This window comes from Leopardus geoffroyi, chromosome A3 (genome assembly GCF_018350155.1).
Source record: "Leopardus geoffroyi isolate Oge1 chromosome A3, O.geoffroyi_Oge1_pat1.0, whole genome shotgun sequence".
Taxonomy (NCBI): Eukaryota; Metazoa; Chordata; class Mammalia; order Carnivora; family Felidae; genus Leopardus; species Leopardus geoffroyi.
In genome coordinates this window covers 46,774,264-46,801,794 of record NC_059336.1, presented here as the reverse complement: position 1 = coordinate 46,801,794, position 27,531 = coordinate 46,774,264, and the positions used below count along the sequence as shown (strand labels likewise).

The following is a 27,531-nucleotide window of genomic DNA, read 5'->3' as shown; positions in this document are numbered from 1 at the left end:
CATTCTTCTCAAAACTAGAACAAGCAATCCTAAAATTCATATGGAACCACAAAAGGCCCCGAATAGCCAAAGGAATTTTGAAGAAGAAGACCAAAGCAGGAGGCATCACAATCCCAGACTTTAGCCTCTACTACAAAGCTGTCATTATCAAGACAGCATGGTATTGGCACAAAAACAGACACGTAGACCAATGGAATAGAATAGAAACCCCAGAACTAGACCCACAAACGTATAGCCAACTCATCTTTGACAAAGCAGGAAAGAACATCCAATGGAAAAAAGACAGCCTCTTTAACAAATGGTGCTGGGAGAACTGGACAGCAACATGCAGAAGGTTGAAACTAGACCACTTTCTCACACCATTCACAAAAATAAACTCAAAATGGATAAAGGACCTGAATGTGAGACAGGAAACCATCAAAACCTTAGAGGAGAAAGCAGGAAAAGACCTCTCTGACCTCAGCCGTAGCAATCTCTTACTCGACACATCCCCAAAGGCAAGGGAATTAAAAGCAAAAGTGAATTACTGGGACCTTATGAAGATAAAAAGCTTCTGCACAGCAAAGGAAACAACCAACAAAACTAAAAGTCAACCAACAGAATGGGAAAAGATATTTGCAAATGACATATCGGACAAAGGGCTAGTATCCAGAATCTATAAAGAGCTCACCAAACTCCACACCCGAAAAACAAATAACCCAGTGAAGAAATGGGCAGAAAACATGAATAGACACTTCTCTAAAGAAGACATCCGGATGGCCAACAGGCACATGAAAAGATGCTCAATGTCGCTCCTTATCAGGGAAATACAAATCAAAACCACACTCAGGTATCACCTCACGCCAGTCAGAGTGGCCAAAATGAACAAATCAGGAGACTATAGATGCTGGAGAGGATGTGGAGAAACGGGAACCCTCTTGCACTGTTGGTGGGAATGCAAATTGGTGCAGCCGCTCTGGAAAGCGGTGTGGAGGTTCCTCAAAAAATTAAAAATAGACCTACCCTATGACCCAGCAATAGCACTGCTAGGAATTTATCCAAGGGATACAGGAGTACTGATGCATAGGGGCACTTGTACCCCAATGTTCATAGCAGCACTCTCAACAATAGCCAAATTATGGAAAGAGCCTAAATGTCCATCAACTGATGAATGGATAAAGAAATTGTGGTTTATATACACAATGGAATACTACGCGGCAATGAGAAAAAATGAAATATGGCCTTTTGTAGCAACGTGGATGGAACTGGAGAGTGTGATGCTAAGTGAAATAAGCCATACAGAGAAAGACAGATACCATATGGTTTCACTCTTATGTGGATCCTGAGAAACGTAACAGGAACCCATGGGGGAGGGGGAGGAAAAAAGAAAAAAAAAAAAAAGAGGTTAGAGTGGGAGAGAGCCAAAGCATAAGAGACTGTTAAAAACTGAGAACAAACTGAGGGTTGATGGGGGGTGGGAGGGAGGAGAGGGTGGGTGATGGGTATTGAGGAGGGCACCTTTTGGGATGAGCACTGGGTGTTTTATGGAAACCAATTTGACAATAAATTTCATATATTAAAAAAAAAAAGAAAATAAAAACAAAAACGCTTTATTTCATAATAAAAAAAAATCAGTAATTCCCTTTTAATAATTCAAAGTCCAGTATTGATTAAAATCTTATTACTACTGATATATGAAATTTGGGGAATTCATTTCCTCTGTCATTCTGAATGTTTTCTCAACGAACTCTGGCCTTTTAAGATAATGTCCTGTTTCACAGAAGAAAAACTGTATTCATTAATTTCTACATTTTGCTCACCATGCCTCTGTATAAACCTTTTTTCTTTTCTTGCTTTTTAAATATTCTCCCTACTTTATTCTTTTACTGTTTTATTATATCATGCTTAAGTTTTATTTATTTATTTATTTACTTATTTATTTATTTATTTGAAACAGAGCATGAGCAGTGAAGAAGGAAAGAAGAGAGAGATAACCCCAAGCAGGCTCCACACTCAGCACAGAGCCGACTCAAGGCTCTATTCCAGGACCCTGGGATCATGATCTGAGCCAAAATCAAGAGTCAGATGTTCAACCAACTGAGCCACCCAGGCGCCCCTAATTTCTTTTTTGTTCTTAACTTTCTTCAACCCTAATGCCATAGCATTATTTACATTTTTAAATGTCATATACTTAAGTGATTCTGTTTGGACATTTTTCTTCATTGTTCTTACATCACTTTTAGTAAAAACTAAAAAGTATATTTTGTCTTATTAAATGAACACGACTTTTACTATAAAAAATCACAAAATACAAATAAACAAAGATTTAAAGAAAAATAAAAAACCAAGCTACCACTTTGGGCAGCATTTTCACACTTTGATGTAGAGATTGACCATTGTGGGTAGGCCTGGCAAGGGGGAAAGAGATCCACCAGGGAAATCCACAACAGGGATTGTTCCTAAGGTGCCTGGTGAAGGGAGACACAGCTCTCCCCAGGGCATGGACAGAAAGGTTTGGGTACCCCAAGCTGGCACTCCTTGAGTCGCCACAACTGCTGAAGCCCAGACTTGCCCTTGGGAACCTCAGGAAGACACCAGGGAGTCACATCTACACCCAAATGTCCTCCACCTTGTAGAGGCTCTGCTCACCACATCTGATGTGTAGAATGTGCTGGAATGCAGGAACCTCCATGTAGCTGCTGTGAGTGTCACCAGTGCACAGACCATGTCACCTTTAAGGGGTGCTTTAGCTGCAGAGAGCTGCCAGCACCCTTTCGCAGCAGTGATCCACTTCAGGGATGTGAGGTCCCCCGCTCTCGCCCCAGGATGGGACTGCCTTGGGGCGGGGGTAACTCATTCTGAACTATCTCCCAGGCATCAGAGCCCTGCTGGCTCCCCAGCCACTCCTGCAGATCCCACAGCCTTCCTCACACTGGTTTCCACAGAAGTCCACTTGCTGAGGATCCCCACCCTGCCACATTGTCCCACTGGGCTCTAGAAACAACACCAAATTCTCCTTCCTCTGCCGACCATCAGGCCTGCTGCTCCAAGCCCCTCCAATGTTTTAAAAAAAAATCTTTGTATATTCAGTGAAGAGAGAAAAAAAATAGTAACAGGTTTTATTTGGCCTTTCTTTGATTACTACGAAAGTGTGGCTTTGTTTCACTGCTTCCTGGGCATTTGCTCTTACGCTTCGTTACTGATATATAAATGATTTTTTTCCAGTTGTCCATTTCCTACAACAGTGATCATCTTTCCTCTACTGATAGGTATCTTCCCAAATGTATCCTTGGTCTTCGAACTAGATTTATAATACTTTTTTTTTTTCAAATAAGCTTCACGCCCAACAAGGAGCCCAGTATGGGGCTTGAACTCATGACCCTGAGATCAGGACCTGAGCTGAGACCAAGAGTCAGACGCTTAAATTACTGAGCCACCCAAGTGGCCCTATTATATTTTTAAATATGCTGACATTTTCACTTGTATGTAGTCAGATCTCTCCAACTTCTCCTTTGTGATTTGTGTTTTTAATATCACATACCCAAAGTCCTTCATTACCCTACTGTTATAGAAATATTTGCTGAAGGAAAAGATTATTTAGAAACTGCCTCAAAGAGTATGAAATTGTCTATATAAATTGGGAAAGTTCTGTTGTGGTGTTCTTGTTGTGTTGGTATTTTAAAAATTTATTATTTTGTCAAGGAAGAAAATAAAAGCTAACCACTATGACATCCAGGAAATTCTGTGCCCTCTGTCTTGTAGACTCTGGAGTCAAAGTCATTTCCACAGGACAGGTGAATGTCTCAGCCAGGTTTCTCCAGGACCCTCTCAGCCTTCACTGCCTTTTAACATGGGATCGGAACCAGCTACATAATTTTAGGGTCCAATACAAAAAGAAAATGTGGAGTTCCTTTCTCAAAAATTATAAAAATTTCAAGAGGGCAACAACAGAGCATTAAGCCAAGCTCCTTCTAAGCACAGGATCCTCTGTGACCGTACAAGTCTAAAGTCCATGAAGCTACCTGCCCAGAACATAGACAGACCAATCCTTCCAGGTCAATTCCTTTGAACAGGTAGACCAGTTAAGCCAGTCAAAAAATGTTTCATGAGGTTTTTGCTTGGTGAGTTTCTAAAAAGGATGTGACTGAATTCTTTTTGACCAAATTAGTTGAATGCAATGGTACCATGGGGGGAAAGTGAGGTGATAATCAGGTTGCAAATTCTACAAGCAATTTGGGGGTAATATCTGAAGTGAAAACCTGAAATGTGGAATCTTTGAAGATCCCAAAGACAATTCCAAAATTCACCAATAACTGCCAATAATGATCATCCTCCAGGCCCTGGGCTGAGGGCATTAACAGGAAGGTTTGTTGACCACCCCACTCAGCAGGCACTGTACAGACCCATTTCACAGATGAGGAACTTGAGGCTTGAGGAGAAACAGAATAAATTCCCCATTTAACTTGGCCCATCAGCAGTGAACAGGGGTTAAAATTCATATCTGAATCCAGAACCTCCCTCTTGGCTTCCATGTTGTTCTGGAACCATGATCACAGGGCCTACCTTCCACAAACACAAGTGAAACTCTGGATTTGGGAGGACCACGGAGATTTCCAACTGGTGGTATCAGATTTCACACACCCTAAAATGGGCCTCTTGCTTGTGAAAGACCAGGAGGTCCTGAACAGTCCTGGACTTGCATGTCAAGGTTTCAGGGCTGAGGAAGGTGAAGCCGCTGTGTTTTCTGCTAAAGACAAGGATTTTTTTTCCCTCCTTCTCTGTATAAAGAGCAGGTTGTTTTCCTAGTTCTTAGCTGAATGCCAAGCCGCAATAAAAAATAAAAAAAGGAAATTTAAATTCTTGCATAGAACATTAAGGATCCAGCAGATGAACCTCAAAAACACAAGTGTTCAGGCTCCGTGTGCACTACCAGCATTCCAGGCAGCCTACTTAAGCCTTGCCTTCACCCAACAGTGTTTCAAAGCTGGCATTTACAGGCTTTTGCATGTGAATTGCCCTCTGCTTTTTGACCCTGCTGGAAACAAAGTTAAAATGACATGTTCATAGCACTGTGTGTTTCTGCTGTTCCTCCACAGCAGCCTCCAGATCCAGAGCAAAGTCCAAGAATTGAACTGTCTACAAGATTGAAGCCAAAATCATGGGGACATTTAGGACTTTCTCAGTTTCCCAGTTAACTATTTACACATAGATATCGAAATAAAACATCATACCTTTTCCTACTTCCCACGTCCCCTCCAGGATTCAGACAACTGGACAGAAGTTTAAAAAAAATTTATTCACTTTTCTCATCCATGTTGGATTTGATAACAATCCAGAAGTGTCTCCTGATTCCATATCTAACGTTTGTTTGAAACTATTATCAATGTCTTAATGAGGAACTGGAAGTAGGAATGCTGAAATGACTTCCAAGCCATTAAAGAAAACATTGTAAATATTGTAAAAACATATTTTGCTGTGATTTTTTAAAAATTGATAACCCTGAGAAACTTGACGATATATTTCTCCCATCTGAGTATTCATGGCCCTTTGCAATGTGACTTTGATGTTCTCCCATAAGTAAGTGGAAACTATTTTATTATCTCTGGAGTCTGGGTTGGCCTCGTGACTTGCTTTGACCAACAGAAGTCTGTGGAAATGACATTATCCAACTTTTAAGACTATACCTGAAGAGATCCTGCAGCTTCTATTCTGGCCTTCTTGGACTGCTGCCCTGGGACTGCCAGGTAAAGAAGATGGTCTAGCTGACTGGATGAGAAGAGGCCATTTGAAGCAGACCCAAGGAGGGCCAACAGTCAGCACCAACTGCCAGCCATATGAGTGAGGCCACCTTGGACTTTTCAGCCTAGCCAACTTTCAGCCAAATAAAGCTGCATAAGTAAGTCCAGGGGGAATCAGCTGAGGAACCATCCAGCCAACCCACAGAAACAGGAGAAATAATAGAGCATTGTTATTTTAAGCCATTATGTTTTGGAGCCATTGTTTTAAGCCATTTGGTTTGTTACACAGCAACGGCTACTTGATACATCTGTGGTAATGTTGCAAATGTCATGTAAAGATGATAGTTCTGCATTGCCTTGGAACCAATCCCAAAGTTAGGGACTTTCCAAATGTAACATCATATCAGTATCAGAAACAGGTAAGACCTGAAGGGCAGAGACCCTCCACTTGGAGTGAGGGAGAGGAGTAGATGAAACCACTGAGGTGCTTATCAGAATCTCTTGGTTTTGCAGGGATTAAGTATAGACTCTGAGGCCAAAGTGTATGGAGTCAAGTACTAGACCTGCCAATATTAATTGAATAACCTCCGACAAGTCATGTTACCTCTCTGTTCCTTAATTTCTTCATCTACCAATGGGGATAGAAATAGTATCTCCCCCAAAGTCTGTGAGGAATGAATTAGAAAATATCCATAAACTATTTTGAAACATACATGGCACCTAGTAAAAGCATAATATTAGCCTTTATTATTTGGGGTGGACAGAGCCTATGTACTTTATAAGAGCAAATTTAATAATTTAAGATAATAGCCAATGTTCATGCACCCTGCTCTCCTGCACCCTGGCTCTAAAAACTGTAGACTCTACACTAGGTATCACTGATATGGTGTCAGATAGATAGATACAGACAGATATGGATATAGATATATAGTTTTATTTATTTATTATTTTTGAGAGATACAGAGACAGTGTGAGTGGGAGAGGGGCAGAGAGAGACGGAGAAAGAATCCCAAGCTGGCCACTGCCAGCACAGAGACTGACGCAGGGCTCAAACTCATGAACTGTGAGATCATGATCTGAGCCAAAACCAAGAGCCAGACACATAACCAATTGAGCCACCCAGGCACCCCCATGTGGTATCTTTCTATCTCTGCTAGAAAAGGTTGGGACGTTGGGTGCCTGCGTGGCTTAGTAAGTTGAGCATCTGACTCTTGATTTCAACCCAGGTCATGATTCCAGGGTCATGGGATTGAGCCCCACGTCAGCTCCATGCTGAGCTGAGCTGAGCTCAGCATGGAACTTGCTTAAGATTCTTTCTCTGTCTTCCTCTGCCCCTCTCCCCAACTTGTATGTTCTCTCCCTCTCGAAAGAAAGAAAAAGAAAGAGAAGAAAGAAGAAAGAAAGAAGGAAAGAAAGAAAGAAAGAAAGAACGAAGAAAGAAAGGGAAAAAGAAAAAAGCTTCCGGCAAACAAGAGATTCCACTTTTCCATCTATAGGGCGGGGGAGGGGGAGGGGGAAGGAAGGGAAGAGTGAGATAGAGAATGTCTCTTTCACGATTAGAGATTTTTCTCCTATATTACTTTCTTTAAAGCCATAATACTTATTTTGAAACAATGTTTTACACATAGGAGGGTATGAAAATTTTATTTTTATCCAAAGAATCATGAGTTTAAAGGCTCTACATTGATCAAAACAGATGAAAGTCAACTAGACCATTTATTATTTTCACGTGTATCAAACTCTCAAAAGAATCTCTTACTGAACCAATGGTTACCACTCTTGCAGCAATTGATAACATCACAGCTGAAAGTGAAGCTTGCAAGAAAATAATTTCTATGCTAATTTGTTTTCATTTAACTAAATGGAATGAAATGCTTGCAGCCAAAATTTCTTAATAATAATCCTCTGAGGCTATGTTATCACGGCAATTAAAAATAACAACGTTGGCTACATTCTTGACTGGACTGTAGATCTTTTACTGATTCTGAGCACAACTTAGATACAAATGTTATTTTACATTCTTGACAGAATCCATTCCATGTGACCACAGGGGCTGAACATTGCTTCCCTTGTACTTTTTTTCCTCTCTCACGCGTCTTCCGCTTCAATGTAAATATTATGAAGCCTCAACTATTTGACTTGACTATGGTGTTATCCAAATTTAAATGACAGGGATAGTGTGCTGAGCACAGCAACTTAGAAGTTTGTTCAGGAAAAAAGAAGTCTGGCCATAAACTGTAGAATGTGCTTAAAAACAGAAATTCAAATTGCAAGTGCCACTCTGGAGCTTCCTTCAAAAAAGACTCTTGGGGGTAATATTAATCACTATTCCATGGTTCAAATGACATCATAGGATGAAGGAGTCTGCTCCTTTATGAATATATTAGGCACCTCTGATTATTTTTAAAGTCTAAATGTGAACTAAAAACACATTGTAGCCAGCATATTTCCTTTTAATTTTTAAATTCATGCATATCCTAAGAGAAATGAAATCCATATGCTTATAAAAATTCATTTACACTTTGCACTTCACAATGTGTGACAGTCTTTTTATAAATGTTTTAATGTCTTTGTTTACTTTTGAAAACATCCGTTCTGTGAGAATAAATTCCAAATAATTTAGAATCAGAATGCAACTGCCATATTCAATCAGTATGCACCATTCACACACAACTGATAAGGCTACAAATATTTGAAAAAACCCACGGACACCCTCTGGAGCAAAGAAACATTGTTAAATAAAAAGACCTAGATGGATGCATATGAATGTTACCAAAATAGTAAATTCTAGAGCTATCCCTTAAATGTTACTTTGTCACACACATTTGAGCATGTGTGGATTTCCTGTAATTAAACTTCAGCAACATATGAAGATCCCACCTACACTTCAAACTCCAAAATGTACACCTGAGGGGGACAGGTCATTTCCTCTCCAGATGCGCCTAAAAGCCATTTATGGATCTTCCAAGGGGAAGACTTTAAATGTGACTCTTCCTGAAGATATTGAGTTGAAGGCTTCTGTGCTTTTTGTGCCCCCAGTGGCAGCCAACCAGAGGGAGGAGGCAGGAATGGGGGTGGCTTCATCCTAACAAAACTCATGTTCTCAGTGAAGAACAGGAAGACAAAAGTCAAAGACCAACATGGCTGCCAATAATCAGTATGCTGTAGTCGGCAGGAAATGCAACAGGCTTTCCGGCCCCCTTGAGGTGAACAGAGTAAGATAAGGCCTCTCAGTTTCTGGTCTGCTGACTTGACAGGAAGCATGGTCACATGACATCGATCTAAGTGCACTTGGCACATAAAATCTACTTCAATGCAGTAATGATGGCCAACGGGCCAGTCATTAATCCTCACTGGTCTAGCCATAAAATCATCAAGTACTCTTAAGGTTTTGGTGAATGTCCCAGGGCTTACAAACTTTGATTAGTAGCTTACAGTGGCACTCCCTTTGATGCTGTTGAAAGTTTCAGGAAATTCCAAGCCTAGCATTAGCAGTCTTGACAGCCTCTGTATCTTTCACAAATCTGGTATACAGAAAATATGTTCTGCAGGGCTGTGACATGAATGAATGCACTATAAAATATTGATGAGGAATGCACAAAGCAAAGGAAGAAATCAACAATAACAACACAAATAGTGACTAACTCTGACCCAAAATCCAGTCTCTACTTTTTACATATAATCACATTTAATCCTTGCAAATGCCCTGAAAGGGAGATATTAGTCCCATTAAACAGACATGGAAACCGAGACTGCTAAGTTTTGTCTAAACTTGCCCAAAGCAACACAGCTGCCAAGTGGTAAAACAGAGATTTGAGCCTAGCTAGTTCTACCAACATTTAGCCACCACATACCCCATCTCTGCCCAGACTACTTCCTGCAGATGGGGTGATCCTCAGCTGGTAGTAGGAATTTAATACATGTAAAAGTCCAAGTTGAAAATGGTTTAAGAGAGGAAAACATAGTAAGAGAGTCTCCCTTTTTAAGTATTTTATCTTAAAATAAACAGAAAAGTGAGAAAGTAAAAGTCTTTTTCCTTGCTGCCTCTCTGTAATACATTGACACTTACTCTAAGTATGAATTATGACTTTAAACAATTAAGAACTTCAAAAGTCATTGTTAAAAACATACATGTTGCTTAAAATTGAGGTTCAAATACAAATTAATCAAAAACATCAAAACTGCACAAATACAGATAAAATTCATTGTATTCCTTAAAATCGTCAGTTTCAATCAGGTGGTTTTTCAAACTCATATTTACTTGTTCTGCATTAAGAGAATTGGATGTATGTATCTACCAGGGTCAAAGTCAGAAGCTAAACTTATTTTAAAAGGGTTATTTACTTCTCAGCTAACTTATTTGATAATTCCCATGTGGATAAGCCTAAAAAATTCATTTTTCACCACATGCCCAGCTGGTCCTCTTTCTTCCAGAAATCAAAGCATCTGGTTATCAATTACAATAATAACATCAACAACAAAAGTGCTCTTCTTGTAAACAGATGTTGTTCACAACCTGGACAGGTCCACCAGAGTGATGAATTTTTTTGTGTGGATTGTTAGCTTTGTTTTCCTCTTTATCTGCACAGAACAATATGTGCTCCCCCTGGTGGCCAGAATGATACTTTTCACTTCTTGATCAAGCTGATCTTTTTATACCTCTTTTGTCAAAGTGTTTTCTTTTTATTTTCTTTCTTTCTGTTTCTTTTGTTTGTTTGTTTGTTTGTTTCACAAATTTTAGGTTCCAATTAAACTCTTTAAAAGAATCAACTTCTTTCAATTCATTCAAATATCTCACTTATTTTTTCCTCCAAGAGATTTGTTGTTAAATCCAAACCATCTAGTTAAGGCATTTTCGTTTTGTTGTGTGTTGTTTTGGGTAAGAGAAAATCTTAGGAAGCTAAAACCGCATCCATCAGTAACCAGGAGAACTCCCAACAGTGAAAATTGTGCTGCTGGTAAGAAACTGGAGATAATCCATTGGTCAATATATCTCACCAGAGAAAAAGGAAATAAAACGCTACAAGATGGAAATGTAATTTAAGAACTGAATGAACACTCGATCAGCTTATTTCATCCTTAAGAAGAAAAAAGACAGTGGAGGCAGCCCAGGTGGTTCAACTGTAGTGCAGCTGAAATTCCATCACCCATGAAAACTGTAATTGGGATTCCTCTTTTGGATTTGTCCAGCCCAGAAACAGATGTGTGTTCCAACCAAGATCACAGGCTGCTTCTCCTGGAGAAGAGCTCTTTAGAGTGAAACAGGGGTTTCAACCAGTTTCAACTCCAAAGAAGAAACTTGCCTAAATTGAGTATAATTGTTCCAACTTTATAGAATTCCCAAGTTGGATTCTGACTATGTGTGGTTCTCATTGTAATGCCTTGAAAAAGAGACAGTGTGATTCCTCCTTGCTCTGTGAAAGAAGAAGGAGAAGAAGAAGAAGAAGAAGAGGAAGAAGAGGAAGAAGAAGGGGGGACGGAGAGGGGGAGGAATCCAAAAACAGATGTTTTTTTCTTTTGTTTTGTTTCCTTCTTAAGTGGAGATTCAATCATTTGGCCAGAACTATCTCAGCCATGGGACATTTCTTCAGTGAATGAGGCTCTAGTTCAGACAGCAAGGTCAAGGTGAAGACCGAATACCATTTTGTGCATAATTCCTGCCCATTAAAAGAAGAAATCAAGTGTTTCTCATTACACAGCCTGTCTGGATGCACAGGCCTTTCAAATGAATTCCTCAGGCACATTTTGGCAAGATTCTAAATTCATATTACCCAGCATTAACATGGAGCAGGTAGGGTTTCTTTTGAAAAGAAACCCAGGCCAGTGTAATTCTAGCTAGGGAAGCTGATGCCAGGAAATCTACCGAGTGCTTTAACCGGAACCACCATTCAATTAAATGAATCCCATCCTCTTTAACAGGAGTCAAGAAACAAGCAAATGGGGAAACAGTTGTCCTTGAGCGAGGTTCATCCGTAAGGAGGCTAAGAGATTCCAAGTGGATTTGGGATGGGTAATAAGAAAGCCTGTGCCAGTATTGGATATTTACATTTTATTCCTATCCAATATTTCTACCCCACCCCACCTCAGTCTTTCTTTCCTGACCAGGAGAGACAGACAGCCTTCAAAGGAAAGGAAAATTGCATTTCTTAGCCACTTGCAGCTTTTTTTCTTTTAAGTTTTTTTAACGTTTATTTATTTTTGAGACAGAGAGAGACAGAGCATGAATGGGGGAGGGACAGAAAGAGAGGGAGACACAGAATCAGAAGCAGGCTCCAGGCTCTGAGCCATCAGCCCAGAGCCCAACGCAGGGCCCGAACTCACGGACTGAGATCGTGACCTGAGATCAGGACGCGAGATCGTGACCTGAGCTGAAGTCGGACGCTTAACCGACTGAGCCACCCAGGGGCCCCACCACTTGCAGCTTTGAATGCCCTTCAGTGATCTATAAAACAAATCAGAATGTCTTCAGGAAAGACAAAACTCTGTCTCTTGTCCCTGGGTCTCCTTCCTTTTGGTTTGCTTTCCTTCCTCCTTGCCAAAAAGTGGCCACCTTTCCCAGAGAAGTTATTACAATCCATTCTAAGCACTTCCTGCAAAAATGAATGCAACAAAATCCTGCCTTTATTCATTCAAAGCACAGAGCTGGCCCTCTTTATAAATACTCTGTTTTTAATAAACCCTGATGATATGCATCCATTCAGGAGAATAAAGTGAATACTGTGGAGCTGAAGCAGCCGGTATGCAAAGATCAGATCTCCAGACCCTATCAGTATGTATAGAGCCCAGATCTTTGTACTGTCAAATAGCACATATACAGAAGCTGAGATATTCTGCTGTCTGCATTTTTGTTTCCTGGAAAGATTCATAACAGACAGGCACCTGGGTGGCTCGGTGGGTTAAGCGTCGGACTGTGGCTCAGGTCGTGATCTCATGGTTCATGGGTTCAAGCCCCACATCGGGTTCTGCACTGTCAGAATCTCCACTGGAGATTCTTTCTCTCTCCCTCTCTCTCTCTCTCTCTCTGTCCTTCCCCCACTCATGCTTTCTCTCTCTCAAAAATAACTTTAGAAAAAGACTGTAACACTGTTCATCTTTAAGGACAGAGATGAGGATAAGAAGAAACTTACACTTTTCATTTCAGTGCTTCTGTACTGCTAGAGTTTTCTAACAATGTACATATGTTCTTTCAAAAAAACAAAGGGTTATTTGAATGATTATGTCTTTTTTGTTTGTTTCCTTTTTAGTGCTTCTCTGTATTAAAAAGGGACATTATTCTTTAAAAAAAAAAAAAAGGGCAGGTGCTAAAGGAAAGAAAAATTATTCTTGGGGAGTAATTGTTTCTTACATTCTTCTGCCTGACATGATACTACATGATTTTATCCTAAGTCTCCTGCACCTCCACAGATCCATATGCACAGAAACCAAAATTGCAATATTCCAATGGGATCTTCTGGGGGGAAAAAAAAGCTTAAATGCTGGGTCCCCCATCAACCATTAAAATGACTCCCCTCTGTTAACAGCAAAATCATCTCCAGGGAGATTAAGCAACACCGATGCTAGTCTTCCTCCAGGCCAGGTCGCCATGGGTGTCACTGCACTGGACGGTGCATTTCAGAGATGAGAACACAAGAAGCTGAGAGGTCACAGGCCTCCATCACTCACACTACAGTGGAGCAGGGATTTAAGCCAAGCTCACTGGGACTTGCCAGGGCCTAAGGTGTCAAGAGAGAAGGGATGTCCCTGTATGTCCCACATCCAATGTCAAAGCCAGCGGCACTGTGACTGCATGCTGCCCATGCACCATGAAATCTCACCTCACAGCCAAGGAACTCTGAAAGGCCCACCTCCAGCCATGGGATATGGGGAGCCACTGGGGACAGATTTGGAAAGTGCCAAATGCAGGTGGCATTTATGACATAAGTGTCTTCCACCCTTCCTGTGTTGCTTTTCCCACCCTTAACTCTGATCAGCACAAACACAGAATGGAAAGTGTCAGGGAAATGGGGATGATGGCAATTCAGGACACAGGCTAGGTACACAGAATAGTGTTTCTTCAGAGACGCCTTCTTCCTGGGCCAGGTAAGCCCATCCTCCTTCTCCTGGCAGCAAGCATGGACTCATGACAACCACAAACATATAAAATACATCTAAGGACATGAAGATGCGCGGAGAGGTCCAGTGACTTGAAAACATGCTTCTTTTTCATACTTTATTCCTATTATCATTTTGAGCAGCTTCTCTGCAGGGAATGCTGGCACAGAAGGCTAAGGACCCAAGGCTCAAAGTTCAAGCCTCAATCCTGGCTCTCTGATGAGATGGTGTCACCTAGTATTTGTCCCCAAGCCCCCAAGCTACAGTTCGCTGTATGGTCCAGAGAAAAGAAACCAAATAGCTAGTCCTCAGCATTCTTATCTATAAAATGGAACTTTTTTTTTTAAAGGCAAGACCCTTTGAAAACCTGGGAACAAAAGTTTCTGCATGAAAAATAGCAGATATTCTTTTGTGATTAATACCTTCAGCGGTACGATTGCAATAAGACGCAGTGAAAACAATCTCCCCACTGGCTCCCTCTGTTAGTCCAAACAGGCAGCTCCACTTACAAGCAAAACCTTCAATTCAAAAATCTCTTCCATCCATTTGAGAAAGCCAAACACAGGAAAGAAAAACAAAACAATTAGCCAGAGACCCCTGTGTAGTTAGAAATCCCTAGATTGTTTGGTAGCCTGGGATAATTTTCTTTCACTTTCAAAGTGTTAGAAATGTTCCGGAAAAGTCCTCATTGTTGCTGTCTTTTACCCATTTTATTCCTCTAAGAATTAGCTTCATTTTAGCATGATTTCTGCATAATGCCTCTCTGCCTGGACATTCCTGGGACAAATCCTTGAGAAAGCTCCTCCTTCACCTTCTCCTCCACCTCCGGCCCAACCCAGGATGTGAGTGTTAATGAATAAACCAGTGAAATAACTCATTCTTCATAGTGTTCATGCTGGAAATTGAGGGGCTAGAGCAGGTGACTACACAGCACTGCAGACTGGACACAGACTTGCTCACCCTTACAAAGCGGCCTTCAGATGCTCTCTTTTATTCAAAGGCAGCCACGTTTTACAGGTGATGCCACACCGTCACCAATGACATTTTAAGGACTACAACAATTGCAGTTTTGTGTCCAGGGTCCCGCCACCAGTGCGCCTGAACCTGGAAGCAGCTAACAGCTCTTGCGTCCAGCTCTACGAGACATTTTCTGGGGTTTTCCGACCCTCATCCCCTTGCAAACCAGAAGCCAGATTGCACCTTTGTACCCGGAAGCAGTCTGTGGTTTAAATTAACAAATGTGCTGACCCCTGAAAACAGAAAGGGTGCTGATGCATTTATATTGTGTCAGATTCCCTCTTGTTAGGTGTGGAGGGGTGGGAACGGGAACATCCAGGGCACGCTGTTTTCTAACTAGAGAAAATGCCAATGGCCCCAGTGCCCCCTACTAGTACCCCAATCTCCTTTGGGGACACATCATCTCAGGGAAAGCAAAGAGAAGTTCAGCCAGTAGGCATAGAGAAAATACAGATTATCAGACAATACCCTGGGGGTGAGAGAGGGGACAGGACAGTTCATCCGGGTTTTGCTTGGGTTCATTAATATTAAAATATAAAATAAAGGCTATGGCCTCTCTGTCCATTTCCTAAGTTCCGGACCCTTCCCTTTGCGCTGGGGGAGCTCCAAGAGGTGGAGACTAAAAAGTCCCAGCTGCCCAGGAGGACTGTCGAGGAGTCCAGTCTAGAGCTCACCTGCGAAGGGGTGTAGGTCAGGAATGAAAAGAAATGAAAAGAAATGGAGTCACCGTAAACGACACTGAGGAGACAAGGGGGAGAGGAGCACAGGAAAGAGGGCACAGTGGTGCAGAAACGGATGGAGAGAGGGAAGCAGGGAAAACAGAGGGGAGAAAAAACTAAGAGGACAAAAGGGAGGCAGGGAAACGTGAGGAAGGAAAGAAGACTGGGTAGGAAGGAGAGGGGAAACAAAGGGAGAGAGGAAACAAAGACCGAAGGGACGGGACTGATTTGAGGAGGAGAGGGGAAGGGAAGAGGGAGGAAGGAAGGGAAGAGGGAGGGGGAGGGGTGCCGTACAACCTCGGGAGAGGTATGAAAGGACACTTGAGGCTGGCCGGGGAGGGAGGCCACGTAGGCGCAAGGATCCGGAAGAGGGTGCCACAGTCTAAAGCCAAAGTTCAGAAAAGCCTAAAACTCCTGGGCGGCAAAGGAAATGTAGCCGCCGGGCCGGTGGGCAGGGCGAGATCTGGGGGCCAATGGGGCGGGCCCCCAGCAGGCCGGCTCCCGGCACCTCCTCGGTGTGTCCAGGGTCCTGCGCGCGTCGCCGGGACTGCAAGGCCGAGCTGCGCGCCCCGGTCCGCCCGCGGGTCCGCTGCTTGCTCCGGGTTCAGGGAAGCGCTGCCCCTAGGAGGTCGAGGCCGGGATGGGCAGTCCGTGTAAGCCACTCAGGCCGTCTGGGGCCTTGCCGCCGGGGCTGGGAGGCTTCCGATCGGCCACTGCGGGAGGAAGCACAGGGACATCGGGTCACTGGTTGGCGCGGCGCAGAGCGAGACACCTGGAGGCCCGGGACCTCCGCAAATTCGGGTGACAGCGCGAGGATCCGGGGTCGACACTTTAGGGTGTTGGAAGAAGGAAGCAGGGACCTGCACTCTCCATGGGCCCCACGCGCGCGCTAGCGCGCCCACCCTTCCAGATCCCCTTAAGGGAGCCACTCCAGGGCACAGACTTTGCCGTTTTGCAAACGCTCCCTGACCGCGGCCCGGGTGCACTTGCGTTTGCCCCGCACGCTCTCAATAAAGGAGACGATGGGCTCGGGGCTGCCCGGCCTAGTCGTGCACCCCGGGGCGAGGAGAGGTTCTCAGCTCCAAGAACGCAGGGAAGGAGACACGGAGCTGAGACCCGCGCGCCCCTCCTCCAATGGCCACCAGACACCAGCCACGCGCGCAAGTCGTGGGGGGCGAGGTGGGGGGAGCTCCCAGCGGGTCAGGTCCGCTGTCCCTCAAGCTACTTGGGGCGCTCGCGGTGCGCAGGGGGCAACCTAGTGGAAAGCGGGTCACCAAAGCCGCCCCTAGTGGACGGCCCGCGGCCGCTTGGATCCCTACCACACAGGAGGCGGCCGTGCTTTAAGTGGGAGGCCGTCTTCGTTCTGCCCTGCGGCCTGGGGACCCAGCTGGGATCCCCCACTGCGGAAATAGCATGCCCCAGGGCCTACGGGCCTCCGGATTAAGTGACAGTGGATTTGCCAGATCAGACGGCATTCTGCGTGTTGCTCTATTATTTCGGGTTTTGGGAAGGGGCCCAAGCGCTGCCGCTGGAAACCAGCAAAGTGACGGCACGATTGCGCAACCTGTTTCTCCTTTCCCAGCCCCCCGGCCGCTCAGCTCTTCCTGTTGGAGGCACAAATTGTTTATACCTAAAGGCTCCCATTTTCAACTTTCTTTCCCCCACCCCCCTTGCAAGTGCTTTTTTAAAGGGGTAGCTCAAAGCGCCTCACTTTGGGATGAGGGGGGAACACTTTCCCCTGCAGCTGCCCGCACCCCAGTCCCAGGTGCCGCTTGCCGTGGCTGCGCGGAGCTGGGCCGGATGACCCTGTTGGAGGGACGGGGTCTCTCTCTCTCTCTCTCTCACACACACACACACACACACACACACGCACGCACATCTGGTTTCGCAGAGGTTTTGAAGCTATCTGAAGACCTTTTCAGGACACAGTGATCAGTCTGCTCTCCCTCGACTCTCAGCTCTTTCCTAAACACAGTTGTGTCCGCTCAGCCAGCGAGGTCTATAGACCCTCGCTTTCCACTCTGTGCGATCGCTTCAAGGTGAGGACCTGTTTAGAAAACATCAGAGGAGGAGGAGGTTTCTCAGCTTTGGGCCGGTTGCCTTAGACATAAGCGAGAAAATGAACTGGTAAAAAGTTAGCATCCAGGAGCCCAGAGATAGATTCCACCCCAGCCTAGTGGGGTGACTCCTGCAGCTGAGTTTTTAGTTCTGTCCACACCAGGCCCTTACCGCAGGACCTTTCCTCCCCTCCTTTCCCACACGCAGGGCCCAGGGCAACGTGAGTGGCTGCATAGGGAAGGCCTGGGAGGTTTGAACGGCCTTAGGTGCCCTGCATGCTCATTTAATCTTAGTGGGCAGGAATGGGGACAAGCGTTTTCAAAATACTGGGACTGCGATTGCAGGGCCACTGGGACCTTGGTTGGGGCGGGCACAGGAGGGATCTGGGAAGGGGTCTCCAGGCCAGGTCAAAGGAAAGCGGGCTGGCCGCTGCTGGTCTCTCCCACAAACGCCTGTACCCTGTGCGGCTCTCTGGCAAAGTTTGCTTTCTGGATTAATCCTTCAGGTGCTAATCCCAAACAGAGATGACTGGAATGAAGCTTCAAGTTATGTTTGACAAATACAAAATATTTTCTTGGAGAAAAGCAGTATCTTATAGATTCGATATTCAAAACCTTAGTCTTTCCAAAGACACTATGTGAGGGATTTTAGAACCACGAGATTTTGATGGTTCCGGAAAACACACTGTAAATTATAAATACTAGCTGTCCTGAGCGAACATCTGGTGGCCTCTGTCACTTGTCTGGAGGCAGGGAAGGTGTGTGTGGAGATGGTCCTGCTCTGGCTATTACAAGAAAGTGGATGGGTGTTGAGATTCCCAGAATATCATGTCCCCTCCAAATGTAGAGGAGGCGGAACTTTCTTATTCTCTCAGGCCCCAAGAATTAAACTTTCCTTTCACAGATGGAAACATAAATCATATTTTCTCACTTACACATAAGAGGGAGCCCAGCTTCACTACCCTTTACCAAGATAAAATTAATATGTTGCAATGCGTAATTTGACATTTGATTTGGTAACAGTTAATGTCCATTTGCACCTGATTTGGAGAATGCATTGAAACATATGTATGTGTAGATAAGTAGATACAGTATTGTGTGTGTTGTGCGTGTATGCACTAGATGACCAAAAGTATTTGCTTTTTACTGAGCATTCATGATATTCAGTTGCTTTCCATACAGAAATTGTTACTGAAAAAAATTCCTACTATTCTTCAAAACTGAACAATAATTAATGATAGTAACTTGTCTTATGGGATAAGTATCTTTGAAGATAATTTAAGTAATGATTAGAGAAATTAAAGGCAGTGATTCTTATTACTTTGTAATTTTTCAAAGACCAGTTGGGGAGGGGGGAGGGAAAGTGGAGGTCTTTGAAGTCAACTTTTCTGCCAGTGAGAAAAAGGGTGAAACTCCATGCCCCAAGTAGGCATGTAATTCTCATTATTTTTATATTCCTGTTCAAACACTAACACTTGAAATGCCAGCTTGAGAAATCGTTTTCGATGATGAGCCTGATTTATTCAATGATTCTTTACCTAGATCTCTAAAGAACTATGGGGGTCAGGAAATTAAGGTATTAGTAACTAAGGTAGCTAATTATTGCTGTGGATTTTGAAAATGGGTGGGATATTTCATAATAGAAAGCAAATATGCTGGTAAAAAAGGGCCATGAATGCCAGTGTCATTCAACGGCTCTGCATTTCTGAAAGAAAAGTATCTTCTAAAGAAAATCAGCCACCAACGAATCCCCCCTCAGTCAGCTAGAATTAGTTTAGAATTCTGAACTGTATGTTTTACCTGTGAATTGTTACCTATTCATCATAATTTGTTTCTCATGTAGAGTTTGAAATTTCTCAGGACAAAGTTTGTTTGGTTAGCAAACCAAAGGCATTATTCTGAAGGTATGAGTCCCTTTTCTGAAGTCTTCCTTCTCCCTGAGATCAGCCCAGGGGAAATCATTTAAATTTGTGGGTATACTTTTCTATTTCAAATGAACCTGCCTCGTTAAATGATTTGTGTAATGAAGAAAATTCTGTTTCTATTTCTAATTTAGCAGATAACCTCTAGCTGCTGAGAAAACAGGAAGATTTGAGGTCAAGAACAAGACCCTGAGTAAAGCAATCATCCTGAGACCCCCCCACCCCCATTTGCCCTTACATATAAAGCTTAAAGGGATATTAATACTCAGTTTTTGTAATTTATACTCCAACATGTTTGTGCTCTAAAAGAAGTGGAAACAGCAATTTTTTTCCTCCACTTGACTGCTACTGTTGACATCTTAATCTTTTCTCTCTCTTTCAGATCATGCTGTTGATCTCACTGAAACTACATGGAAATACAGTTTTTTGCCTGGACATCACAAAGAAGGACTTCTGCCTTGGCAGGTGTGAGGCAGATCAGACGGTAAAGATCCCTTTGTAGTCTGGAACATCCCTCTGCCCCACACTGCCCTCCAAGTTTGTGCTCAGTCTCCTTCGCTGCTGGGAAGGGAACTCCTTCCTTTTCTAGGGTTGTAGAAGTTGCAAAATTCTGGTGATGAGAACCTAGATGCAGGAAGGTTTGAAATTAGCATATCCAGTCCTTCCGTTCACCAACAAGGAAAAGGAGACTCAAGAGCAGGTGGGCTTTTCCCAAGTTATAGGAAAAAATAGCACCCAGAAGGCAGTGTAAGAAGATGCCCCTCACTGTTGACCATCAATTAAATACCTCAAATCTGTTAAGTGGACTTCTCAGAGTGGATTTATGGAGGGAGAAGAGGAAGGAGAATTTCCAGCTGCATTTCCCATAGAAACAAGGATGCCAGATCACACAGAATTCAAGAGTCTAGACTTGGGGATACATGATTGAAATGCTCTCTCCATTCCCAAAGCATGTGTTTAAGGAAATGAATCAGAGAAACCAAGGAAAAGAGAAAAAGAGAGACCAGGGGAAAGAAGGAAGGGAGGGAGGGAGGGAGGGAGGGAGGGAGGGAGGGAGGGAGGGAGGGAGGAAAGGAAGAAGGAAGGAAAAAGAAAAGGAATAGGTGGTGCCTGGAAGAATCCAGCTGTAGTCCACAAAGCTCTGCAAGCCACAGAAAGGTGAACCTGAAGGTGCTTCTGGACCCTTCAACAGATGGAAAAATTGAGAGCCAGAAAGGAACAATAACTTGGTCAAGGGCACAAAACAAGGTTGGAACCTAGGAGTCCTGTTTGCCAGCCTGACCCTCTTCCTCTCTCTCCCTACAATTCAGGAAAGACAGTCCTGAGGCCTCTTTCAAACTCTACCTGCCTTTCCAGGGACAGAGCATATACACCATACACACCTGTTAAAAATCAATCTGCTCCAAGAAGCTACAAGTTTAGCAATGATTTATGCCTGGGACCCACTCCAGCTCTCCTCTCTCTTCTCTCTCTCTGCCTCTCTCTCTCTGTCCCTCTCACCACGATCCAGCCCACACTCCAACACCCTTCCTAACCCTAGGGGCATTCATCCGACCCCTTCCCTGCCAGCACCCCTCACCTTCCCGGCTGGGATGCTTGAAGGTCATCGCTGTGGCCAGCTCCCCGCCGTGCACAGTGACGCCGGCCCCGGGGGGCGCCAGCGGGGGGCCCTGCGCGGGCGACCAAGGCGGGCCGGGGGCGAGGTAGCCGCCGGCCGGTGCGCTGTACACGCCGTGCTGGTTGGAGGCAGGGTAGGCGCAGGCCGGGAGGAAACCGCCTACCGCAGAGAGGCCAGAGGCCGACTGTGAAGATCGAGAGGGACAGACCATCAGCAGCAGGCAGTCCCAGCGTATTCTCCCGCAGGCGCAATTACTGAGCTGGGGGGATCCTCATTTCCCCCAGCTATCCCCTCGGATCCCCACGGTAAGCCTGGCCGCTAATTTTCCCAGTAAGGACTCTGGCAAAGTGATGTTCATGTAAATTGTTATAAATAATAGTGAGTGGTTAGGGGGTCATGGTATTTACCACCCAAGATTTAGAAGGGAGTCCTCTACCATCTGTGTTCCGGGTTCCAGCTTTTTAAAATAAATGTATCTTGGCAAAAAGCAAGGCAATCCCCTGGACAGGCAGCCTCCCCAAACTAGCGAGATTGAGAAAATGAGAGAAATCTGTGGCGCAGACTCTCGCCGGTGGGGTAGCCAGACACACCAATACGTTCGCCGGCCTGGGGAAGAGTTCTCTTCCCTTTCTCTCTGCCCCCACCCTCCGACCCTCCCGCTCCCCAGTTAAAGACAACTCCTTCCCCGGCGCGCGCCGCCTGGCTACCTGAGTGTATTTAATGTCTGCGTCCAAGGCAGGTTTCTCGAGACCATTCACTCCAGGGGTGGCCGGGAAGGCCGTGCGGTTCACGCCGGCCCAGTCTTCCATCTTGGGGGAGTAGGCGGCACCTTCGCTCCCAGCCAGGGCCCCTGCGGGGACACAGGACGGATTAGAAGGGGCATCCCAATCTGCGCTGGGCACACGCGCGGCCCTCGGGCCGGGACGTTTCCACACAAGCCTACAAGCACTTGGCCGAGGGTCCTCCGGAACACCTGAGATACTCAAAAGCTCAGAAAGCGATCGGAGGCAGAGGGGCGGCTGGGCACCGGGTTTCGCTTTCACTCCTAGCAGGGCATAGGGAAGAACGGCCTGCTCCGCGCTCCTCCCAGACTTCGACCCGCTTGCCGCGAAATGGGAAGTCTCTGGCGGGTACTCGGCCTGTAAGGCAGGGGCTGGGCGCACTCGGCAGAGGCGCCTTTCCGCTGTCCACAGATGGCACCCGGAATGGTCCAAGTTCACATCCACAGCAGGCTCATGACTATTATATGGATTCTTCAGTCTGAACAGGCGTCTGGAAGGCGACGCAGAACTGCCTCCGGAGACCTACCGGATCTCCCAAAAGAGGCAACAACACAGCCACCACATGCTTCTCAGACGCATGTCTGCTCCTCCAGCACTTCGTGTGCATGGGGAACCAAGAGAAGACTCCAGATCTGAGCACAAGCCTGATGAGGTCACCTCCCAGCCAAACGCCCACTGATCCCACCAAGGGAGCTTTGGCCCTAGCAGGTGGCCCAGGCTGGGTTTGAATTGGGAGAAACAAAGCTGTGCTGGGCCTCGGAGGGACCCCAAGGCATCTGGGGCTAAGCTTTCAGTTTCCTTCCATCGGTCCCTCCCTCCTCTCCCTTGGGATGAGGTGAGTTTTGCTTTTTACCCCCCTCCTGAGTCTGCTCACCTAAGAGCACGCCATTCCCTGGTCCGCTGTTGGGAGAAGAGGACAGTGTGAAGAGACTCACAAGTTCTTCCTGAGCCCCAACCATGACTGCCCCAAACCTCCCTCCCTCCCTCCTTCCGCTCCCTCCCACTCCTGTTGAGAATGAGGAGCAACACTTTGCTGTGTTATAATTGCAGGCAACGAGCAAATCCTTGTGGCTCTCCCCTGACCCCCGCGGCTGCAGCCCTGGGGCTCTTGTAAAGGAGACCCCAGCTCCAGGCGCTACAGGGCGACTGGGCCTGCTGGAGATCTAGGCCGCTTGACAAGACCGGCTAGACAACCCCCCTTTGGCCTTTACTCAAAAGAGCCTTTGGGCCTGAGAAGAACAGAACCCTCTAGGGTACGGTAAGGGAACCCAAAATATCGGGATATAAGAAAGGGTGGCAGAATTGACTCTGCGGTTTGTTTAGCTTAGATCTGGTGATAGGAGTTTGCATACTTTTTGCAAGAATGAAAAAGCGCAATTTCAGGCCTCTGAATTTGTGGTCGGCGATTGCTCTTCCATTTGAGAAATACTTTCCATATTTGTCATAAAAAGTTCAAGATGTCCGAGGACTCCCACAGAAGGCGCAAGACCCTCGGTCTCCCTGGCCAGCCCTGAACCCTCCCTTGAGCCATAACCGGTCTGAGGAGGATGGCAAGTGTGATCCTTCACCCACATGCCCGCCCGACCACCCCACCCCCCAATCTCCCAATTCTGCCCCTTCCAGGAAGGCAACAGAGGGTCGCTGAGACTGACCTGTTTGCTCCATAAATGTTCGGATGCCCAGGATATTGCTGACCGAGTGCGCCGAGGGCCACGAACGGGGAATGCTGACGTGGCTTGCTGTGCCCGGGACCCCGTGGTGGCTGCCCATCTTGGCGCCCGTGGGCGACACAGGGCTGGGGTAGGGGTATTGGTAGATGTGGTTGTAGGGCAGGGCCGGCTGCGGCGGCGGCTGCTTGCTCGCCTCGTAAGGCCCCGGCTGACCCAGGCTGCCAATCTTATTGCGCAGGATTCGGCTGATGGAGCTCACAGAGGGCACGTTGTATTTGTCGCAAACGCCGTCGGCCAGCAGCCGGTCGCGGATCTCCCAGGCAAAGATGCCAGGGTCGCCCTGCTTGTAGTCCCGGATGTGCTTGACCACGTTGGGGGTAGTGACACGAGGTTTGCTGCCCCCGATGGCCCCGGGCAGGATGGACCCTGTCTCGTTGTAGCGCGCCAGGATCTTGCTCACGCAGCCGTGGGATACGCGAAGCTGCCGGCTGATGTCACAGGGTCGGATGCCCAGCTGCGCCAGCTCCACGATGCGCAAGCGGATGGCGTTGGGCAGGGGGCGGCCGTTGACGAACACGCCGCCCAGCTGGTTCACCTCGCCGTACGTCTGCTCTGCGGACGCGCAGGACGACAGTAAACGGGAGGGAGAGAAAACACCGGCGGGTTAGCCAAGAAGGGTGGCCACACCAGACGAGGGGCCGCACCAGGCGCGCCTCTGAAAGTGACCGGCGGGCGGATCCTCAGAATCTGCGAGCAAACGGACTGTGTCCGGGCTCCGGGAATGGGCACCCGCGTAGGGACCCCGGAGGGGGACGCCGCGCGCTTCAGCCCTGTAAGCCCTTTCTCGACTTTTCACGCATCTAATTGGAACATCCCCTCCTGCGACACGCCGAACTCCCCCACCCCCAACCCCCGAGGGTTGGGGGCGTGCGAAGAACGCGACTTCTCCGGGACCCGGGACCCGCTCTCCCAGGGAGTGCAGGAGAGAGGGAAGGGAGGCGCCGGGACGCAACCCGCCTCGTCTGCCCGCCCGCGCCCTGCCTGCCTCCCGCCCCTTACCCATAGCGCGCGGGCCAGCCAGCTGTCTGGCGCCGAGGCGGCCGGGGCTGGGCCCGGCGCAGTCCGGGAGAGCTCGGGCGCCGCCGCCGCGGGAGAGGCATAGAGGGAGGGCGCGCGCGAGTCGTGAGCCGCGGCGGACGGGCCGCGGGCTGGAAATGCGCCGTGCGCCGCCGCGGAGCGCGCAGCCGCCCTCCCCCGGGCGCTCCCAGGACACTCTCCACGCCCGCGACCCCAGGCCTAGAGTGAACTTCATCCGATTAGGAGAAATTCGTCTGATCGGGAGGCTGCAGAGTGCGGGGATCAATTTGACGTGTCCTCCACGTCAATCTCGGCAGTCACGCCGGAGACGCGCGAGTTGGCAGCTCATTGGTTCCCGTCACTGCACCCCAGCGTCCCCCTCCCGGGCCTGAAACTCTACCCCCTCCTCCTGTCCTCCTCCCCCCTTGGCCCTCTTCCGGGACCCATCCCCCCTACACACACACACACACACACACACACACACACACCACATACACACAAGTCCTAACCCCAGCCGGGCCTGGGACCTTCCAGGGTCTTGACTCCCCTGGAAGCCCCTTACGCCTCCAGTTTCGAGAATTGTGGGGGTAGTCATTTCAAATTGGTGACTATTTATTAGTGCTAGCATTAGTCGTAGAACTAGTTTTGGGTTTAGTTTTATTGTCACTTACACCAACATTGCAGCTAGGATATCAGAGGATGAGTTGATCCTAGGAAGGTCGTTGGTGTATGGCTTCCTCTACCTCCTCTTTCCCCTGGGGAAGGGGCCCGGAAAGAGTGGTGCCAGTGCCCAAGTTCCAGGCATGGGTGCGTCGTGGTGAGTGCTCAGCGTGGTGCTCAGTGCTTGCCGGGGAAGGAGGGGGAGGCTAGAGCCTAAGGCGATTTGTGCTTGAGCAGACTCCTCCGTGTCCCATTTCCAGACGACACCCCAAACCTGACCATAGGAAATCTTTACAATATTTAATTGCCATCCACTCCACTGGGATAGTGGCGAGATTTCAGTGATGTGAAAAGGGCACATTCTAGATTCTTTCTGCGGACAGGCCCACCCACCCGAACTCATTTCTGACAGATGGCACAGGCCGCAAGTCGGAAAGTAATTCCCACCTGCTGCCCCCCAAGAACAGGGATCCTTCATCCTCCGGACGCCAGGCTTGTCCTGGCGACTTGTGGGAGGTCGCATGTCCTAGCTTCCTCTGTAGGCCTAAAGGGCAGTTCCTTTCTTCCAGGCCGGGAACCCCACATTCTTCCCGCCCAGGCGGCCTAGCCTGGTCTGTCACACAGCATCCGCGGCACACAGCATCCGCGGCTCCCGGGGGTCCTGTTCAGTCACTGAATAGTCCCTTCGCCTTTATTTGTTCTTGTGTTTACACAGCCCCGAACTCTTTGGCCTTAGCATTTCCCCGTCAACTCTTCTCCATTTGTATCTGGGTCAATGCCCAGTTCTGGACTTCCCACTCTGTGTCGACAACGATGGCAGTCCCAGAAGGAGCCATGCAGTGGGGTCCAAGAGATGGCAGGTGGAGGGAGAACGCTTCCGATTTTGCACTGAACTAACAAGAGGAGAACGGGACCTGGGAATCCGGAGCTTGGGTTCAGTAAGTGCCAAGGGCATTCATTGGCTGACCTGGCCGGAGCAGGAAGGGGGACGTAGGAGGGAGTGCTCAGTGCTCAGGACTCCCAGCTCTCCTCGGGGGACCGGAAAGATTCCCCTGTGCCCTAAGATCCTAGTGTTTGGGAGCCTACAGAGAGCTGCGCACTGCTCCACCCCAACCCCTACCCGCTAGGACGCTGCGGAGGCACACCCGACCAGCTCAGCCTGGGGAGCCGAGGCGATCCTCTCACCCTTCGCTACAGGGCCAAAGAGCAACCAACGGCTCCTAACCAACCTGTCGAAATATGTCAATTAATTAGGAGGGTCTGAGCCCTATACCCTGGGCTGTCTGGACAGAGGGCGCGGGGCCCAGACAAAAATTATCTTTGGAAAAAGAAAACCCGGGTTCGGAAGAGGTGAGGACTCTTCCCTCCCGCTGCACCGAGAAAATAGTGCAGTCTTGGTCTCTGGGATCCTCGGGGAGGCCACGGGGACCAGGAATGGGACAGTCAGAGCTCTGGTGAGAGGGGAGTGGGGTGAAACTATTTGGACTAAGCCTGTTCACGACCGTGCAGGATCGGGTTACCGACGGGGGAAAGGGGGCGGTTTGGATTAAGGTGGGTACAACAGAGCCAGGCACGGAGCGGAGCTCTGCTGCAGGCACGGAGCAGAGAACTGACCACACACACTGGATGTAGAGCGTTCTGAGGCCGGGCCGCAGGAGGTGGCATGCGCCGGCCCCCGCCCCCGCTCAGTTCTCTCCAGGTGGTTTGGAACCTCTTAGTCCCCGATGCAGACTTTCATTGCCTAAATTTCAGGTCGGGGGCTGGAGACCAAAAAGATTGGTCCCTAGACCTGGGAACCACAGCACCCATAACCCAGTGCATCCCCCAAGGCTAGGTGAAACAGCCAAAGCCGTTTCTTTCTCCTGTAGCAGAGGAGTCAGCATGCACGCTCACAGAAGAGCAAATAAAACCGGAGGTGCCATGGGGAGAGCTGGTTCGCAACTACCCTGTCAGGGGAACATCTTCCCACCTCTGCCAGTGGAGCGCTGGACGCTGGCAAAGACGTGCAGCCCAGACAGCATCTTCTTCTCCTCATTCCCCTGGGCCAAGGCCGTCGGGGCGGGGGTTGGACCCGAGAGTTCTTTATGGTGTCAGAGCCCACAGCCCCGCACTTCATATCCCACATCCACCCCCCCACCCCTCCAGCAGCCAGCTGCTTGCTGCCCAGACCACACAGCGCTTGCTGTAGCCGCCTCAGAGCT

The 27,531-nt window shown here is 47.4% G+C and overlaps 1 protein-coding gene across 1 annotated transcript; it reads right to left on the bottom strand.

The window, feature by feature from the left end:
• Positions 1 to 14,783: 14,783 nt before the first annotated feature.
• On the bottom strand, positions 14,784 to 25,017 carry PAX1 (paired box 1). The gene is made up of 5 exons (XM_045445480.1): positions 24,653 to 25,017; positions 23,576 to 24,205; positions 21,849 to 21,991; positions 21,103 to 21,325; positions 14,784 to 16,257 (listed from the first exon to the last, which is right to left on the bottom strand). The coding sequence occupies exons 1-5, from the start codon at positions 24,903 to 24,905 to the stop codon at positions 16,166 to 16,168; spliced, it is 1,341 nt and encodes a 446-aa protein (XP_045301436.1). The 5' UTR covers positions 24,906 to 25,017; the 3' UTR covers positions 14,784 to 16,165.
• Between the last annotated feature and the right edge of the window lie 2,514 nt (positions 25,018 to 27,531).

Coding starts and splice junctions, on each gene's coding strand:
- PAX1 (XM_045445480.1), bottom strand. CDS start 24,905: ATGAAGTTCACTCTAGGCCTGGGGTCGCGGGCGTGGAGAGTGTCCTGG. Junction 21,992..23,575: donor AACATTTATGGAGCAAACAG/GTCAGTCTCAGC, acceptor GTGTCCCCGCAG/GGGCCCTGGCTGGGAGCGAA. Junction 21,326..21,848: donor CAGACATTAAATACACTCAG/GTAGCCAGGCGG, acceptor CGATCTTCACAG/TCGGCCTCTGGCCTCTCTGC.